We start from the raw sequence: 14,895 nt of genomic DNA on the forward strand, positions 1-14,895 counted from the left end.
ATATATTGTTCAAAATGCATGCTTGTGTTGCTCATTCTGCATTCTGTTTGAGAGAATTAACATTTGCATAACTAATTGTGGTCATTAAAACCAGTTTTTGCTTTTGTTCATCTAAAATCATTTTCAGATCATGTACAAATCTTCAAAATATGCTGACTGTGTATGTATTTTTCCATCTTATTTATTTATTTTCTATCGGCTCTGTTGATCTGTTTTTTAATTTTATAATTTTTTTATAATTTTATTTTGTTTCATTAATTAATTTGCTATTTTTATTTTGGTAATATGCATGCAGATACAAATAACAATAATAATACGAGGAATAATAACTAAATATAAACAATAAATTAATTAATAAAATAATAATGACATAATAAAATAAATAATTAAATAGAATGATGAAAAATGGAAATCAATTAATAAATAAGCAGGTTAAAATAAGTCAAATAAAAAACTTTATTATATCTATTTTACTAATATGCATGCTGATACAAATAACAATATTAATAATATGAAGAATAATAGCTAAATATAAACAATAAATTAAACTATAAAACTAAAAGTAATAAAATAAAATAAATAATAAAATAGAATAAATACAAATGAAAATAAATAAGCAAGTTAAAATATGTCAAATATATCTTTATTTTGCTTATATGCATACAGATACAAATAACAATATTAAGTAATAATAATAATATGAAGAATAATAGCTAAATATAAACAATAAATTAAATAATAAAAATAAAAATAGCACAAAATAATTAATGAAATAGAATGATGAAAAATGAAAATAAAAAATTAATTACTTGATTAGTTAATAGGAAGGTTAAAATATATCAAATAAAACACACTATGATTTTTATTTTGTTAAAATGCATACAAATACAAATAACAATAAGTAATAAAAAAAATAATAATAAAAAGAATAATAGTTCAATATAAACAATAAATGCAATAATAAAATAAAAATGACACAATAAAATAAATAATAAATACAATTGAACAAATCAATCTGAAAATAAATAAATAAATTGGTTAAAAATTTCAAATAAAACACTTTATTATTTTTATTCTGCTAATATGCATGCACATACAAATAACAATAAAGAGTAATAATAATAATAATAATAATTATAATAATGCAAAAAACAATAGCTAAATGTAAACAAATTAAAAAATTTAATAAAAATGATACAATAAAATAAATAAAAATTAAAATAAATAGGCAGGTTAAAATATGTCAAATAAAACACTTTATTATCTTTATTTTGCTAATATGCATGCAGATACAAATAACAATATTAAGTAATAATTATAGTACAAAGAATAATAGCTAAATATAAACAATAAATTAAGTAATAAAATAAAAAGACACAATAAAACAATAAAATAGAATAATAAAAATGAAAATAAAAAATAATTAATTAATAGGAAGGTTGAAATATATCAAATAAAACACATTTTTTATTTTGTTTATATGCATGCAGATACAAATAACGATAATAAGTATTGATAATGATGACAAAAAAATAATTCAAACAATAATTGCTCAATATAAACAATGAATAAAATAATAAAATAAAAATGACAATAAAGTTAAAATATGTCAAAAAACACAATTTTATTTATTTTATATGCATGCAGATACAAATAACAATATTAGTAATAATAATAATTATAATAATAATAATACGAAGAATAATAGCTAAATGTAAATATATATATATATATATATATATATATATATGTATGTATATATTTACATTTAGCTATTATTCTTCGTATTATTATTATTATTATATATGTATAAATAATAAATGAAATTATAAAATAAAAATGACATTAAAATAAATATTACAATAAAATAACAATAAAATAATTAATAATAATTAATACAATTGAACAAATAAAATGTAAACAAATAAATAAATAGGCTGGTTAAAACATATTAAATAAAACACTTTATTATTTTTGTTTTGCTAATATGCATGCACATACAAATAGCAATAATAAGTAATAATAAATAATAATAATAATATAAATAATAGCTAAATATAAAAAATTAATTAATTAACAAAATAAAAATGACACAATAAAATAAATAATTAAATAGAATGATGAAAAGTGAAAATAAATAAATAAATAGGCAGGTTAAAATATGGCAAATATAATATTTTCATTTTGTTAATATGCATGCAAATACAAATACCAATAATAAGTAGTAAAAAAATAATAATACGAAGTATTATTAAATATGTCTTATTAAAAATAGCTAAATATAAACAATAAATGAAATAATATAATAAAATTTACAATAAAATAAATAATTAATAAATAAAATGAACAAACAGGGACGTTAAAATATGTCAAATAAAACACTAAAGAGAATCATTTATAAAAAATGCAACTTTGTTTACATAATGTAGGCCTGTTTTATCATGTTAAATAATCTGTCAACACAGATCATAGAGCCTGTTAAGCAAATGATGGTGTTTATTGCAGTGATCTGCATGATCATATCTAAATATATGTCGATTCTGCATAATTCTCTGTCCACTGGGTATTAAAGCAGCGTTTCTCAATAGCTGTGACACAGACAGTCCTGCTGAATAAAAAATGGTTCCCGTTATTATTTTTATTTTAGTCCAGGTTTCAGTAATCGCAGCCTCTAGCGGAGCGACACCGTTCAAACCTGGTGACGTAGGCGGGGTCTGTCGGTAGATCCGGGCTGGAATCTCTCAGGCTGTGGACGGCAAAAATAATACTATGGCGACGGCGTGGCGCTCGTGAATATGGCCAGCGAGAAACTGTTGTAGAGACATGAAATAACCAAACATAATTTAAACCCACAAATGAAATGTAGCATAAAACGTAGATAACGGGTGTTATAAACCAAACAAGAGACTGCTTATTGGCTGAACGCCTGTTTGCGTCATTAATATTCACGAGACAAGCCTTCAGCGTGTGAGCGTACTTGACGACAGCTTCCAATCAGATGGCCGAACGTTACGTTAGGTCGTTAATATTCATAAGTCGCGCTCTCGCCGTACTAGATTTCGCTCCGGTTAACGGCAGATTCCGCTCCGCGTATTTTGACGTGGACTTCACGGCATTGCGTCACGTTGATGAATTTGAAGTGATGCTACCGAGAGGCGCATCCGTCCGCTTAGGATAAACAAATCTGCGGCAGTCGCTGTCATTTGCGTGCAGAACAACAGTTTACGGACCTCGCCGAAAAGCGTTAACGGATTTTTGACGGCGTGATGTATTAGAAACACTGCTTAAATCAGCGGGTGTGTGTGTATGTGAGTGTGTTTGTGTACACTCGGTTTACACTCAGGTGGGCCGAGCGGGTTTTGCGCGTGTCGTCGGTGGACTCGCGCACCTAACGGTCATATAAACCCGCGCTCCCGCTCGGTATGATCGGTGAGGCTCATGCACGCGCTCATCCGTTCGATATCCGCTCCATCCCGGGGTGTGACAGATAGACACGGCTCCGCCGCCGCTGCGCCCATGGCGGGTCCCGCATTCACCGGCGCGCACGGGACCTGGATCACACCCCGGTTAACGTTACGGGAGGACGCGTCATCATCTTCATCTTTATCCTCGTCATCCTCGGCGGAGAAACCGCGCAAACGGAGAGCCTTTAACCTGGTCAAACTACGGCAGCCCACCGCCCCCGGTAACAACAACACGCCGTTTGTGATCTCCGGTCACATCAAGCACATCTGCAGCAACTGCAGCCGCGGGAATGACATCCGGGACGGTGAGTGAACATCTTCATAATAATGCTGCTGCTGCTGTACCAGAGACCGGGCCCGTCCGTTAAACACGCTTTTACATTCATGCTTTTGTTGGCCTTTTTAATCGCTCACTTCACATTAGTGTACATGTCAATAGTCGTAATGTATGAATTATATATGATTAACATTACAAAACAACCACAAATATACCTATTTTTATAAGAACAGAACGTAAATATGTACAAATATACAAAAGAATACTATACAAGTCAAAATATTAATAATAATAACTTTACAAAATAGGCAAAACACGAGTTTATATGAGTCTATATCACATTAAAATGTTTAAATATATACAAATATACAAAAAGAATACTATACAAGTCAAAATATTATTAATAATAATTTTACAAAATGGGCAAAACACGAGTTTATATGAGTCTATATCACATTAAATTGTTTAAATATATACAAATATGGAAAATGTAAACTATACAAGTCAAAATATTATTAATAATAATTTTACAAAATGGGCAAAACACGAGTTTATATGAGTCTATATCACATTAAAATGTTTAAATATATACAAAAAGAATACTATACAAGTCAAAATATTATTAATAATAATTTTACAAAATGGGCAAAACACGAGTTTATATGAGTCTATATCACATTAAAATGTTTAAATATATACAAATATGGAAAATGTAAACTATACAAGTCAAAATATTATTAATAATAATTTTACAAAATTGGCAAAACGTAGGTATTTATATAAGACTGTACTGGATTAAATGTTTAAATATCTATAAATATACAAGTCAAAATATTAAGTATAGCCCTATAATTTACAACATAAGCTAAATGTATGTATTTATGTAAAATACAACATATAAACATATAAAAATATACAGAAAAGCATACTAGTCAAATTAAATGCGTAATAAGTCTACCATATAGGCAAAACATACTTGTTTATATAAGAACGTAAATTTAATGTATAAATATATACAAGTAAACATAAATAATACTATAGGTAAATATATTAAATGCATAATAACTTTATGAATTAGGCGAAACACGTTTATACAAGACTATACTGGATTAATATGTTTAAATATATACAAATATACAAGTAAAAATATTAAATATAGCCCTACAATAATTTAACAAAATAAGCTAAATATATATATATTTATATAAAAATACAACATATAAATACAGTAGATACAAATATACAGAAAAGCATACTATACAAGGCAAATTAAATGCGTAATAACTTTACCATAAGCGCAAAGCATACTTGTTTATATAAGAATGTAAATATGATGAATAAATGTATACAAATATACGTAAATAATACTATAGGGGAAAATATTAAACGCGTCATAAGTTTACAAAATAGGCGAAACACGTGTTTCTATAAGACTAAATTCAAATGTGAAATATATACGAATATACAAAAAAGAATACTATATAAGTCAAAATATTAAATGTACAATAAATTAACAAAATATGCAAAATGTATGTATTTATATAAAAATACAACATATAAATATATACAAAAATAGAAAAAAATACTATACTAGTCAAAATATTACATGTACAATAATTTTACAAAATGGGCAAAATGTAAGTATTTATATAAAGATACAGCATACATAAGTATTAACAAATATATACGAAAAGCATACTATACAAGGCAAATTAAAGGCGTAATAACTTTATAGGCAAAACATACATGTTTATATATTAACTTTAATATAATGTATAAATATATACAAATATACAAAAAGAATATAGGTCAATATTTTAAATGCATAATAACTTTACAAAATAGCTGAAACATATAAGAATACAACGTAAATATAATGTGTAAATATCTTCAAATATACGAAACGAATACTGTACAGGTCAAAATAATAAAAAAACCCTACAATAATTTTACAAAATAAGCTAGATGTATGTATTTATATAAAAATACATCATATAAATAGTTACAAATATACAGAAATGCATACTATACAAGGCAAATTAAATCTGTTATTCCTTTACCATATGGGCAAACTTGTTTATATAAGAATGTAAATATAGTGTATAAATGTTTACAAATATACATAAATAATACTATAGGTAAAAATATTAAATGCATCATAACTTTATAAAGTAGGCGAAACACGTTTATATAAGACTAAACTGGATTGATATGTATAAACATATACAAATATACAAAAAGGATACTATACAAGTCAAATTAAATGCGTAATAACTTTTTTAAATAGACAAACCATACTTAAATACCTTAAGAACTTAAATATAATGTATAATTATATACAAATACACAAAAATAATCCTATAGGTCAAAATAATAAATGCATTATAACTACAAAATAGGCAAAACACGTGCTTATATAAGACTATGCTGGATTAAAAAATACTATACAAGTCAAAATATTACATGTACAATCATTTTACAAAATGAGCAAAATATACGTATTTATATAAAAATACAGCATACTTAAGTATAAACAAATATACGAAAAGCATACTATACAAGGCAAATTATAGGCATAATAACTTTATAGGCAAAACATACTTGATTATATAAGAACAACAATATAATGTATAAATATATACAAATATACATAAATAATACTATAGGGAAAAATATTAAATGCATCGTAAGTTTACAAAACAGGCAAAACACGTGTTTCTATAAGACTGGATTAAAATGTAGAAATATATACAAATATACAAAAAAATAATGCTACAAGTCAAAATATTAAATGTACAATAATTTTACAAAATATGCAAAATGTATGTATTTATATAAAAATACAACATATAAATATATACAAGTATACAAAAAGAATACTATACTAGTCAAATTAAATGCGTTATAACTTTACAATATACGCAAAACTTACTAGTTTATATAAGAATGTAAATCTAATGTATAAATATATACAAATATACAAAAATAATACTGTAGGTCAGTATATTAAATGCACAATAATTTAAAAAAGTGTAAATATTAAATGCATTATACAAAATAGCCAAAATATTACACAAGGATCCAACATAAATGTAATGTATAAATGTATACCAATACACTAAAAAAATTATATTACATGTCAAAATATTAAATGCATAAAAACTTTACAAAATAGTCAAAACATTATATATGAATCCAACGAAAATGTAATGTATATATACAAAATATACAAAAACGAATACTAGGTCAAAATATTAAATGCACAATAATTAAAAATATAGCCAAAATATACATATTTAAACAAGATGATACTTTTATTAAAATGTATAAATAAGTATACACACAAAAAACCTATTTATAAAAGAATACATTGTTAAAATATAATTTTTAAATATATGCTAATATACAAAAAAGAATAGTAAATAATAATAATACAAGTCAAAATGCAAATGCACAATAATTTAACAAAAATAGGCAAAATATACATGTTTAAGAATACAACATAAAGATATACAATATAAAACATTAATGTAATATACAAGATTATTATAATAATACTATACTGTATTATAGCATATTCATTATTATTTAGTTATTGTATTTTTGTAATTAGAAAATAGGAATCACCTTGCAATGACACAGCAGGATCTGACGCATGAAATATGAGTAGCATTTTTTTTTATTGGTATTATGTCCTAAATATTTTGTATTGCTTTATAGAAATAATAATATAATAAAAAGCTATATTATGGTGTACTGCTGGCTGGATTTCCACATGCACGTTTTTTGTTAATTTGCTTAATAGTGCTTACATGTTTGTTATTTTGTGTAAGAATCACGTTTTATCAGTTTTAGCCTTATTGATTATGATTTCTAATCTTTATACTCCATATTGTCATTATTTCTCAAAACTTTTATACATTAAAAGAAAGTAAATAATAATTAAATGATATATTTTCTAGACAACACAACATGATGTCACAAATCAAATCTGATTTTCTTTTCTTTTTTACAAATATTGTATAACTTATATTGTATTTTATAATATATAACGTAGCAATTATAAATCTGATTGTAGAATAAATGTTTTAAAAATTTATAGTTCATTTTGTTATTATTTCTCAAAACATATTAAAAGAAAACTGACAAAACGTTTAACAGCAATTTTAAAAGTAATGACTTCAGTTTAATATTTTCCTCACACCATGATGTGACGCATCCCAACCCCAATCTGATTATCTCTTTTTAAAATATATTAAATATATTGTATTTTTATAAAAATATTTAATATTTTATAATAGTAATATGAAAGATTTTATAACAAATTATTTATCACAAAAGTTCGACTATAATTTATGGAATTTAAACTATTATATTTTAAAAATATACTTAATTTATTTATATTAAATATAACTATATTAAATATGATATATTATTTTTAAAATATATTGTGGTGGCACAATGGTTAGCGCTGTCACCTTACAGTGACCGTCAGTTGGCGTTTCTGTATGGAATTGGTTAAGCGAAATTGTCCGTAGTGTCTGTGTGTGTTTGTGTGTATGAGAGTGAGAATGAGAGTGTATGGGTGTTTCCCAGTGATGGATTGCAGGAGGAAGGGCATCCACTGCGTAAAACATAAGCTAGATAAGTTGGCGGTTCATTCCGCTGTGGGGACTTCTGTTTAATAAAAAGACTAAGCCAAAAAAGAATGTGAATGAAAAAAATATTCTCATTAAAAAACTTATTTTAGATTTTTTGAATATTATATAATGATAAAATATATTATTAAATATTTTATTTTTTGTGCATCATTTAAATTAATAATTGATTGTAATCATTAAATGTAATTATAGATTATTCTAAATATTATATATTATAATTATAATATGTTATATATATATAGTATTTTTATTTATTAAATAGAATTTTAGATTTTTTGATTTCATAATAGCAACAATAAAATATAATAAATATTTTATTTCTTGTGCATTTAAATCTAATTACCGACTGATTTATAGAAATAATACTCAGTATTGTCATTATTTCTTGAAACTATTATATATTAAAATATATTACATTTTAATTATATTTAATGTAATAATATTAGATATAATATATATAAAATATATTAAATATATTGCACTTTTTAAAAAAATATGTAATATTTTTAAATGTTCAGATATTAAGATTAAAATATATTACTTAAATTGTTTATTTCCTGTGTATCATTTAATTATTAACTATAGACTATGATAGAATTTACACTGCATATTGTCATTATATCTCAAAACTATTAAATAAAAATATGATATTCTATTAAATTATATAAAATATAATTATATAAAATGAAATAAATTATATAATATTTAAAATAAATGAAATATTTAGCATTTTCATTTTTAGATTTTATAATAGTAATAATAAAATTAGATAATTAATATTTAATTTAATTAAGTCTTTATATTATGGACTATAGAATTTTTATAATCTATCCTGCAAACAACGCACTGTATATTAATTCATGCTTCCACACAGTTCCTTCATGTTTTTCCGACACAAATCGATTGAGTTAACTAAATGTTTTTGCAAATTTAAGTGGACTGAACATAAAACAATTGAGTTGTCCCAAAAAACTCAAGAATTGTGTTGTTTCAGCTCACTTTATATAAGTAGCCTTAACAATTTTTTCAGCCGCTGTAATGTTAAATAAGCTATAGTTTGAATCCACATGTGATAGTTGTGTTGTGTTTTTTTTCTGTGACCTACATTCATTGGTCAGACGTGGAGCTGAAGAGAACGTTCAGCAGAAAAGCCCTTCTGGAAAAAAACAGCATCATTTCCTTTACCTGCTGACCTGATTTAATGCACCAGCAGGTTATTTTTACACCAGTGAAGGAGAAAACATCCAGAATGCTTCAGTTTCCCAGAGGAGCGTCCAGCAGACACACACACTGAGTTCTGCGTCTGTGTTTAATAAAACAGCCTTTTATTTCAAGTCTTTTTATGAAAGAAGTTTCAATTTTTCAGTGACGCTGAAGCTGTAAAGCTGTGATGCTGAATATTTGGCTTTGAACCATGTGGGAAAAACAGATTTCAAATCCAGATTGATATTAAAAAGTGTTTTTCTACAGTAAGTACACCCTAAAATGAACATTTTTATGAATGTAGATCATATATTTTGGTGCATTTGAAGATTTATTAAATGAATATATATTTCATCAAATAATATTTTAGCCACTAACATCTCCAGTACAGGAAGATAATACATTTAAATTCATACAAAATATTGCAATATATATATATATACAAACTACAGAATTTTAACCAAATTTGATTCTTTTTCCTTTTCTTTTTTTGTTTGTTTCTTTGCTCTTCTTAAAATTTGAATGTACTGCAACACAGTACTGGGAAACACTCATACATACTCATTCACACACACACACACACACAATACGCCCAATTTAGTTAATCAATTCCCCTATAGCGCATGTGTTTGGACTGTGGGGGAGACGGGAGTACCTGGAGGAAACCCATGACAACTGACCCAGCCGGGACTCGAACCAGCGGTCTTTTTGCTGTGAGGTCACAGTGCTTCCTTTATTTCAATTAATGTTTGTTTTATTTCAGAAACTTTTTTTGCCTGCATAATAATTTAAATATAAGTAAGCCTTTTTAGATAGGGAAAAGCTAATATAAATGAAAAGGAAAAATGAGCAGCAGCAAATTCAACAAAAACCTCTTAAGTAATATTTTATGTATTTTATAGTTCGGTATTGTGGCAAAATTTAGTTAAGCCTTTGTAGTTTTTAATTATTTTTGAATATTAAATAGATATGAAGTTATAATAAGATTTATTTAAATATTTGTTATTTAACCAATACTTTTAAAATTTTATTTTAATGTATTTATTATTACTATTATAATTATTATTATTATTATTATTAGTACTATTATTATTATTATTATTATTATTATTAGTAGTAGTACTATTATTGTTATTATTATTATTATTATTATTATTATTATTATTATTACTATTATAGTTATTATTATTATTATTATTATTATTACTACTATTATAGTTATTATTATTATTATTGTTATTATTATTATTATTATTACTATTATTATTATTATTATATTTTAGACCCAAAATGGTTTTTATCTGTTTTTATAGCTGTCAGCGACTGTGAAAAGTACTGAGTTCTACACAATTCTATCACGTTGTGAACAACACAAATCGCTGAAGTGTATTTAAGTAGATTGAACGTAAATCAATTAGGTGTTATTTTAGCGCATAATAATTTAAATATTGGTAACATTTCATACAAATGAAAAAACTAATATAAATTTAATGGAGAAATGAGCAGCAGCAAATTGTACAATACTTTTTTTGTAAATTATTATTTATTTATTTATTTATTAGGTATTGTGGCTAAATTTAGTTTTGTAGTTTTGTTGTTTTTAATGATTTTTTTGTCTTTTAAATATTAAAAGTTAAAATAAAATGAATAAAATTTTTAGCTGGGTAATGTTTAAATTTTATTATATTTTCTATATATTTTATATTTTACTATTATTATTATTATTATTATTATTATTATTATTATCATTATTATTATTTTACTTTAGGACCAAAAAATTGTATTATTATTATTTAAAATAATCTTGTTTTTCAATTTGTGATAAGATTATTTTGCTTACCCCATTGGCAGATTATTTAGCTTGATTTAAGGAAAAACTCACTTCATCTTGGCATATTATTTCTTAAAAAAAGACAATATGTATTACTTATCTGGAAAATGTTTGATTTAAGAACTTTTAGATATTTGGACTAGAAACAAGACAAAAATCTAAGCAAGAAAAGCATTTTTTGCCGTGTGGTCACTGTAAAAAATGCTGGGTCATGTTGTCCCGACACAAATGGATTGAGTTTACTTAATTATTTTTGCAAATTTAAGTGGATTGAACATAAAACAGAGTGGCACGGCGACCTCCGGGTGCTCTGGGTTCCCTCACAGTCCAAACACATGCGCTATAGGGGAATTGGGTAAAAAAATTGGCCGTAGTGTATGAACTGCTGAAAGTTGCAGGGCACTGATTTCATTCACTCCTCACTATTTTCAGCACATACAAATCAATGATAGCAGAAATGAGTGTCCACTAATACATGATTCCTGCTGACTCAGATGCAATAAAGCACATGAAGTCATAATGAAGGCTTCTTGCACACTTTACAGTCAGCGAGGGAGCATATTAGTCACTCTGAGAAATGAATAGTGGATTATTAAAGCGCTGAAGCATTATTCTCCTGGGGTTAAAAGAGTGTACACTTAATACTTGACTTGCGATTTTCCTTAATCTGAGCGTATGAATGCTAATAGACGTCTTTGCCCTGGTTTATTTGACTTGCCGAATGGAAAAAGTCATACAAATTAAAGGAAAATGGAAGAAAGGAGACGGGAATGTCTGTTTAAGTCATGTCTCCAGATGATAAGTGAGCTTGTTGCATTGTTTTTTCCAGCTCTACTCGATCTGAAAGGTATTTACTCCCTGACGAAAGCATTTATTCTTTACTTTTCAAAGTCATCTCAATTGTTTTGGCTGATTTCTGGATTTAGGAGAAGTGTTATTCAAGACCTTAACTTTTTAATGTGTGAATAAGTTTGTGTATTTGTATGTTTTTATAGTATGGTTAGTGTAATAACTAGTGTGCTTTTGCTAACTTACCAAAAAAAATGCAATGGATATCAATTGTGACTGACTATATATATTTGTATAGGATGCGAAATGCCTCTCTGATGTCTCTAGAGTGTGTGTGTGAAGTTTAAGCTGAAAATAGCACACAGATAATGTTCTCTATCTGTCTGAAACTGACCCTTTCAGGCTTTGATCCTAATTGTGCCGTTTTGGTGACTGTCGCTTTAAATTCAAATGAGATTGTGCTCTTTTTAGAAGAGGGCGGAGCTACAAATGCCTGTGTGTCAGCATAGTGGCAGATTCAAAAACAGGATTACCGTTATCTGTGCTTCAGTCTATGGAGACTCCTGTCGCTGTTCATTTGTGCTTCATCTAAAACTCCACATCTATAATCCTGACATCATCTTCAGCAGCTCAAACACTCTAATGGCTAATGGGCAGACGGCTGCTTCTCACTCAGGGCTGCTGTTTATGGTTATAAGGGATTGATGGGCAGTAGTGGGCGGGGCTTTCCCCTTCTGATGATGCATACAAAGGGAGAATGTCAATCACAGTGTTTCTGCAGACTGTTTGAGATCATAAACAATAGAATGAATACATTTTGACCATTAGAGGCTGGATATATTCACACACTGCTGATTGTGTTTAAACCCCTTATAAAGGTGAACTTTGCACAATAGATCTCCTTTTAAAGTACTGGTTCCTTAATGAATGTGTGTTTGTTGTGTCCAGCAGAGGGTGCGGAGCGCCTGGCGGCGATGCGCTCAGATTCTCTGGTGCCCGGCACACACACTCCACCCATCCGCAGACGCAGCAAGCTGGCCAGTCTAGGACGACTCTTCAAACCCTGGAAATGGAGAAAGAAAAAGAGCGACAAGTTCAAGCAGACGTCTGCAGGTACAACACTGCACACTTCTGATGCTGTAGGAATTCCCCTTCAGCTCACAAAGTCAGATTTTTGTTATTGACATTTGAATCAATAAAACAACAATTTCAAAATCATTTGAGAAAAAGAAACAAATTGTCAGAGCTCACCGCACCATTGTCATGCATTAACATTATGCACAATCTTAATCTGTTTTACACCATGTTATTATACACCAATGACTGTAAAAAACGCGACAGCCCCTTTTCCCATTGAACGCCTTGAGGGCAAAACGCCTGCTTGACGGGCACAAACTGTCGCAAAAGACTGCTGAAATTGGAGCCTTGACATGCGCAGAAGGACTGTCTGATGGAGCCAGAGGAGGAGCCGCGAAAATGAGCGGAGTCGAGCTTCCAACCAAACGCTTTATGTAAAATCAACCACGCCCCCCGAACTTCTCAGCATGCGTTTGCTGTCATATCAACACAAATGGATGTAATAACGTTAACAAATATGAGGGTTTTATATATTCAATCGCGCCAGCTCCGGGCCGCAGCGCATAACCTACTCGTGGCGTCGCGGGCTGATTCCGGCTTGCTCGGCCACAGCATCTGGCTCTCGATTGACTCGGGCTGGAATCGGGCAGTGAGTCCAGGCATCCGGAGTAGGTCCAGCAGAGGTAGTCAGTCGGAGCTCTGAGGGGTAAGTCTCCGGCAGGCGAGAATCTAGCCGGAACTGGCCCGAGTGTATTTTGCTATCTGGGTGGTTAGGCGTGTATCAGCAAACTAATAAAGCTCGAAAAAAGCCCTGACCTTAGCGAATAAACAGTGTTCCACCAGGATCATGTATGTCAGAAACTGTAGTTTACTGCTGAACTCATTTTGTCATGGTAAAATAACACAGAAATCGAATAATAACACTTCAGTCTCCTGCCGAAGCTCAGACGCGCTGCTTTGAGAAACTGTCAATCACAGCTGTCAATCACGATGACACGCCCAGCATTAAATTACTGCTAAAAACAAACTGTTTACAAAAATGAAGATCTGCACCTATTTCAGCACAATAACCAGTGCCTTAATCCACCAGAACCATCTTTCAGGACATTTTATTGCAAGTGTAATACATTTTTTTATTTGGGCTCAAGTCTCCTTCATTAACACGGAGGAGGCGGGCTTTATGACTTGTACTGCAGCCAGCCCCCAGGGGGCGATCTAACGGCCGAGACCTTCACTCAAACACAGGCTTGCGGCACACTTTGTTATACAAGCATACATAAGCAAATACAGATGGATTCAAGTTCACTCCTAATTTTATTCATATTTTTATGTGCATAAAATAAGTCGTAATAGGTTTAAAAAAATACAAAATTAATAAATAAATTGGAGTGGAAGGGGAAAAAGTAAATAATCGCCATAGTCAAACAGCAAATATTAAGTTTAGATCAATCTGCTTTATGGATCTCAGCATTGGCTGCCAAATAAAATATAATTTTTAAGTTTACATTTATTTTATAAAAAGAAAAACATAAAAAAAGTTTGTCAAAAATGTAATAAATTAAAATACAAATGTGTAATTGAATTGAAATTAAT

General features: G+C 28.2%; 2 protein-coding genes across 11 annotated transcripts in view; both read left to right on the plus strand.

The window, feature by feature from the left end:
* Positions 1-14,895, plus strand: part of pycr3 (pyrroline-5-carboxylate reductase 3) — a 540,655-nt gene that overhangs the window by 243,656 nt on the left and 282,104 nt on the right. The gene's annotated exons all lie outside the window — the stretch shown is intronic.
* The window catches only part of phactr1 (phosphatase and actin regulator 1), a 59,948-nt gene that overhangs the window by 15,409 nt on the left and 29,644 nt on the right, over positions 1-14,895 (plus strand). For 3 of the 10 annotated variants that reach the window (XM_087296285.1, XM_087296286.1, XM_087296287.1), the window contains exons 1-2: positions 3,164-3,769; positions 13,174-13,338. In XM_087296285.1, coding sequence (XP_087152411.1) covers positions 3,439-3,769; positions 13,174-13,338 — 496 coding nt within the window. In that variant the 5' untranslated portion in view covers positions 3,164-3,438. Of the gene's footprint in view, positions 1-3,148; positions 3,770-13,173; positions 13,339-14,895 lie in introns of those variants that run through there. The other 7 variants (XM_087296288.1, XM_087296289.1, XM_087296290.1 and 4 more) reach the window with 4 other exon arrangements.

This window comes from Danio rerio, chromosome 20 (assembly GCF_052040795.2).
Source record: "Danio rerio strain M-AB ecotype USA chromosome 20, GRCz13ab, whole genome shotgun sequence".
In the NCBI taxonomy this organism is placed as follows: Eukaryota; Metazoa; Chordata; class Actinopteri; order Cypriniformes; family Danionidae; genus Danio; species Danio rerio.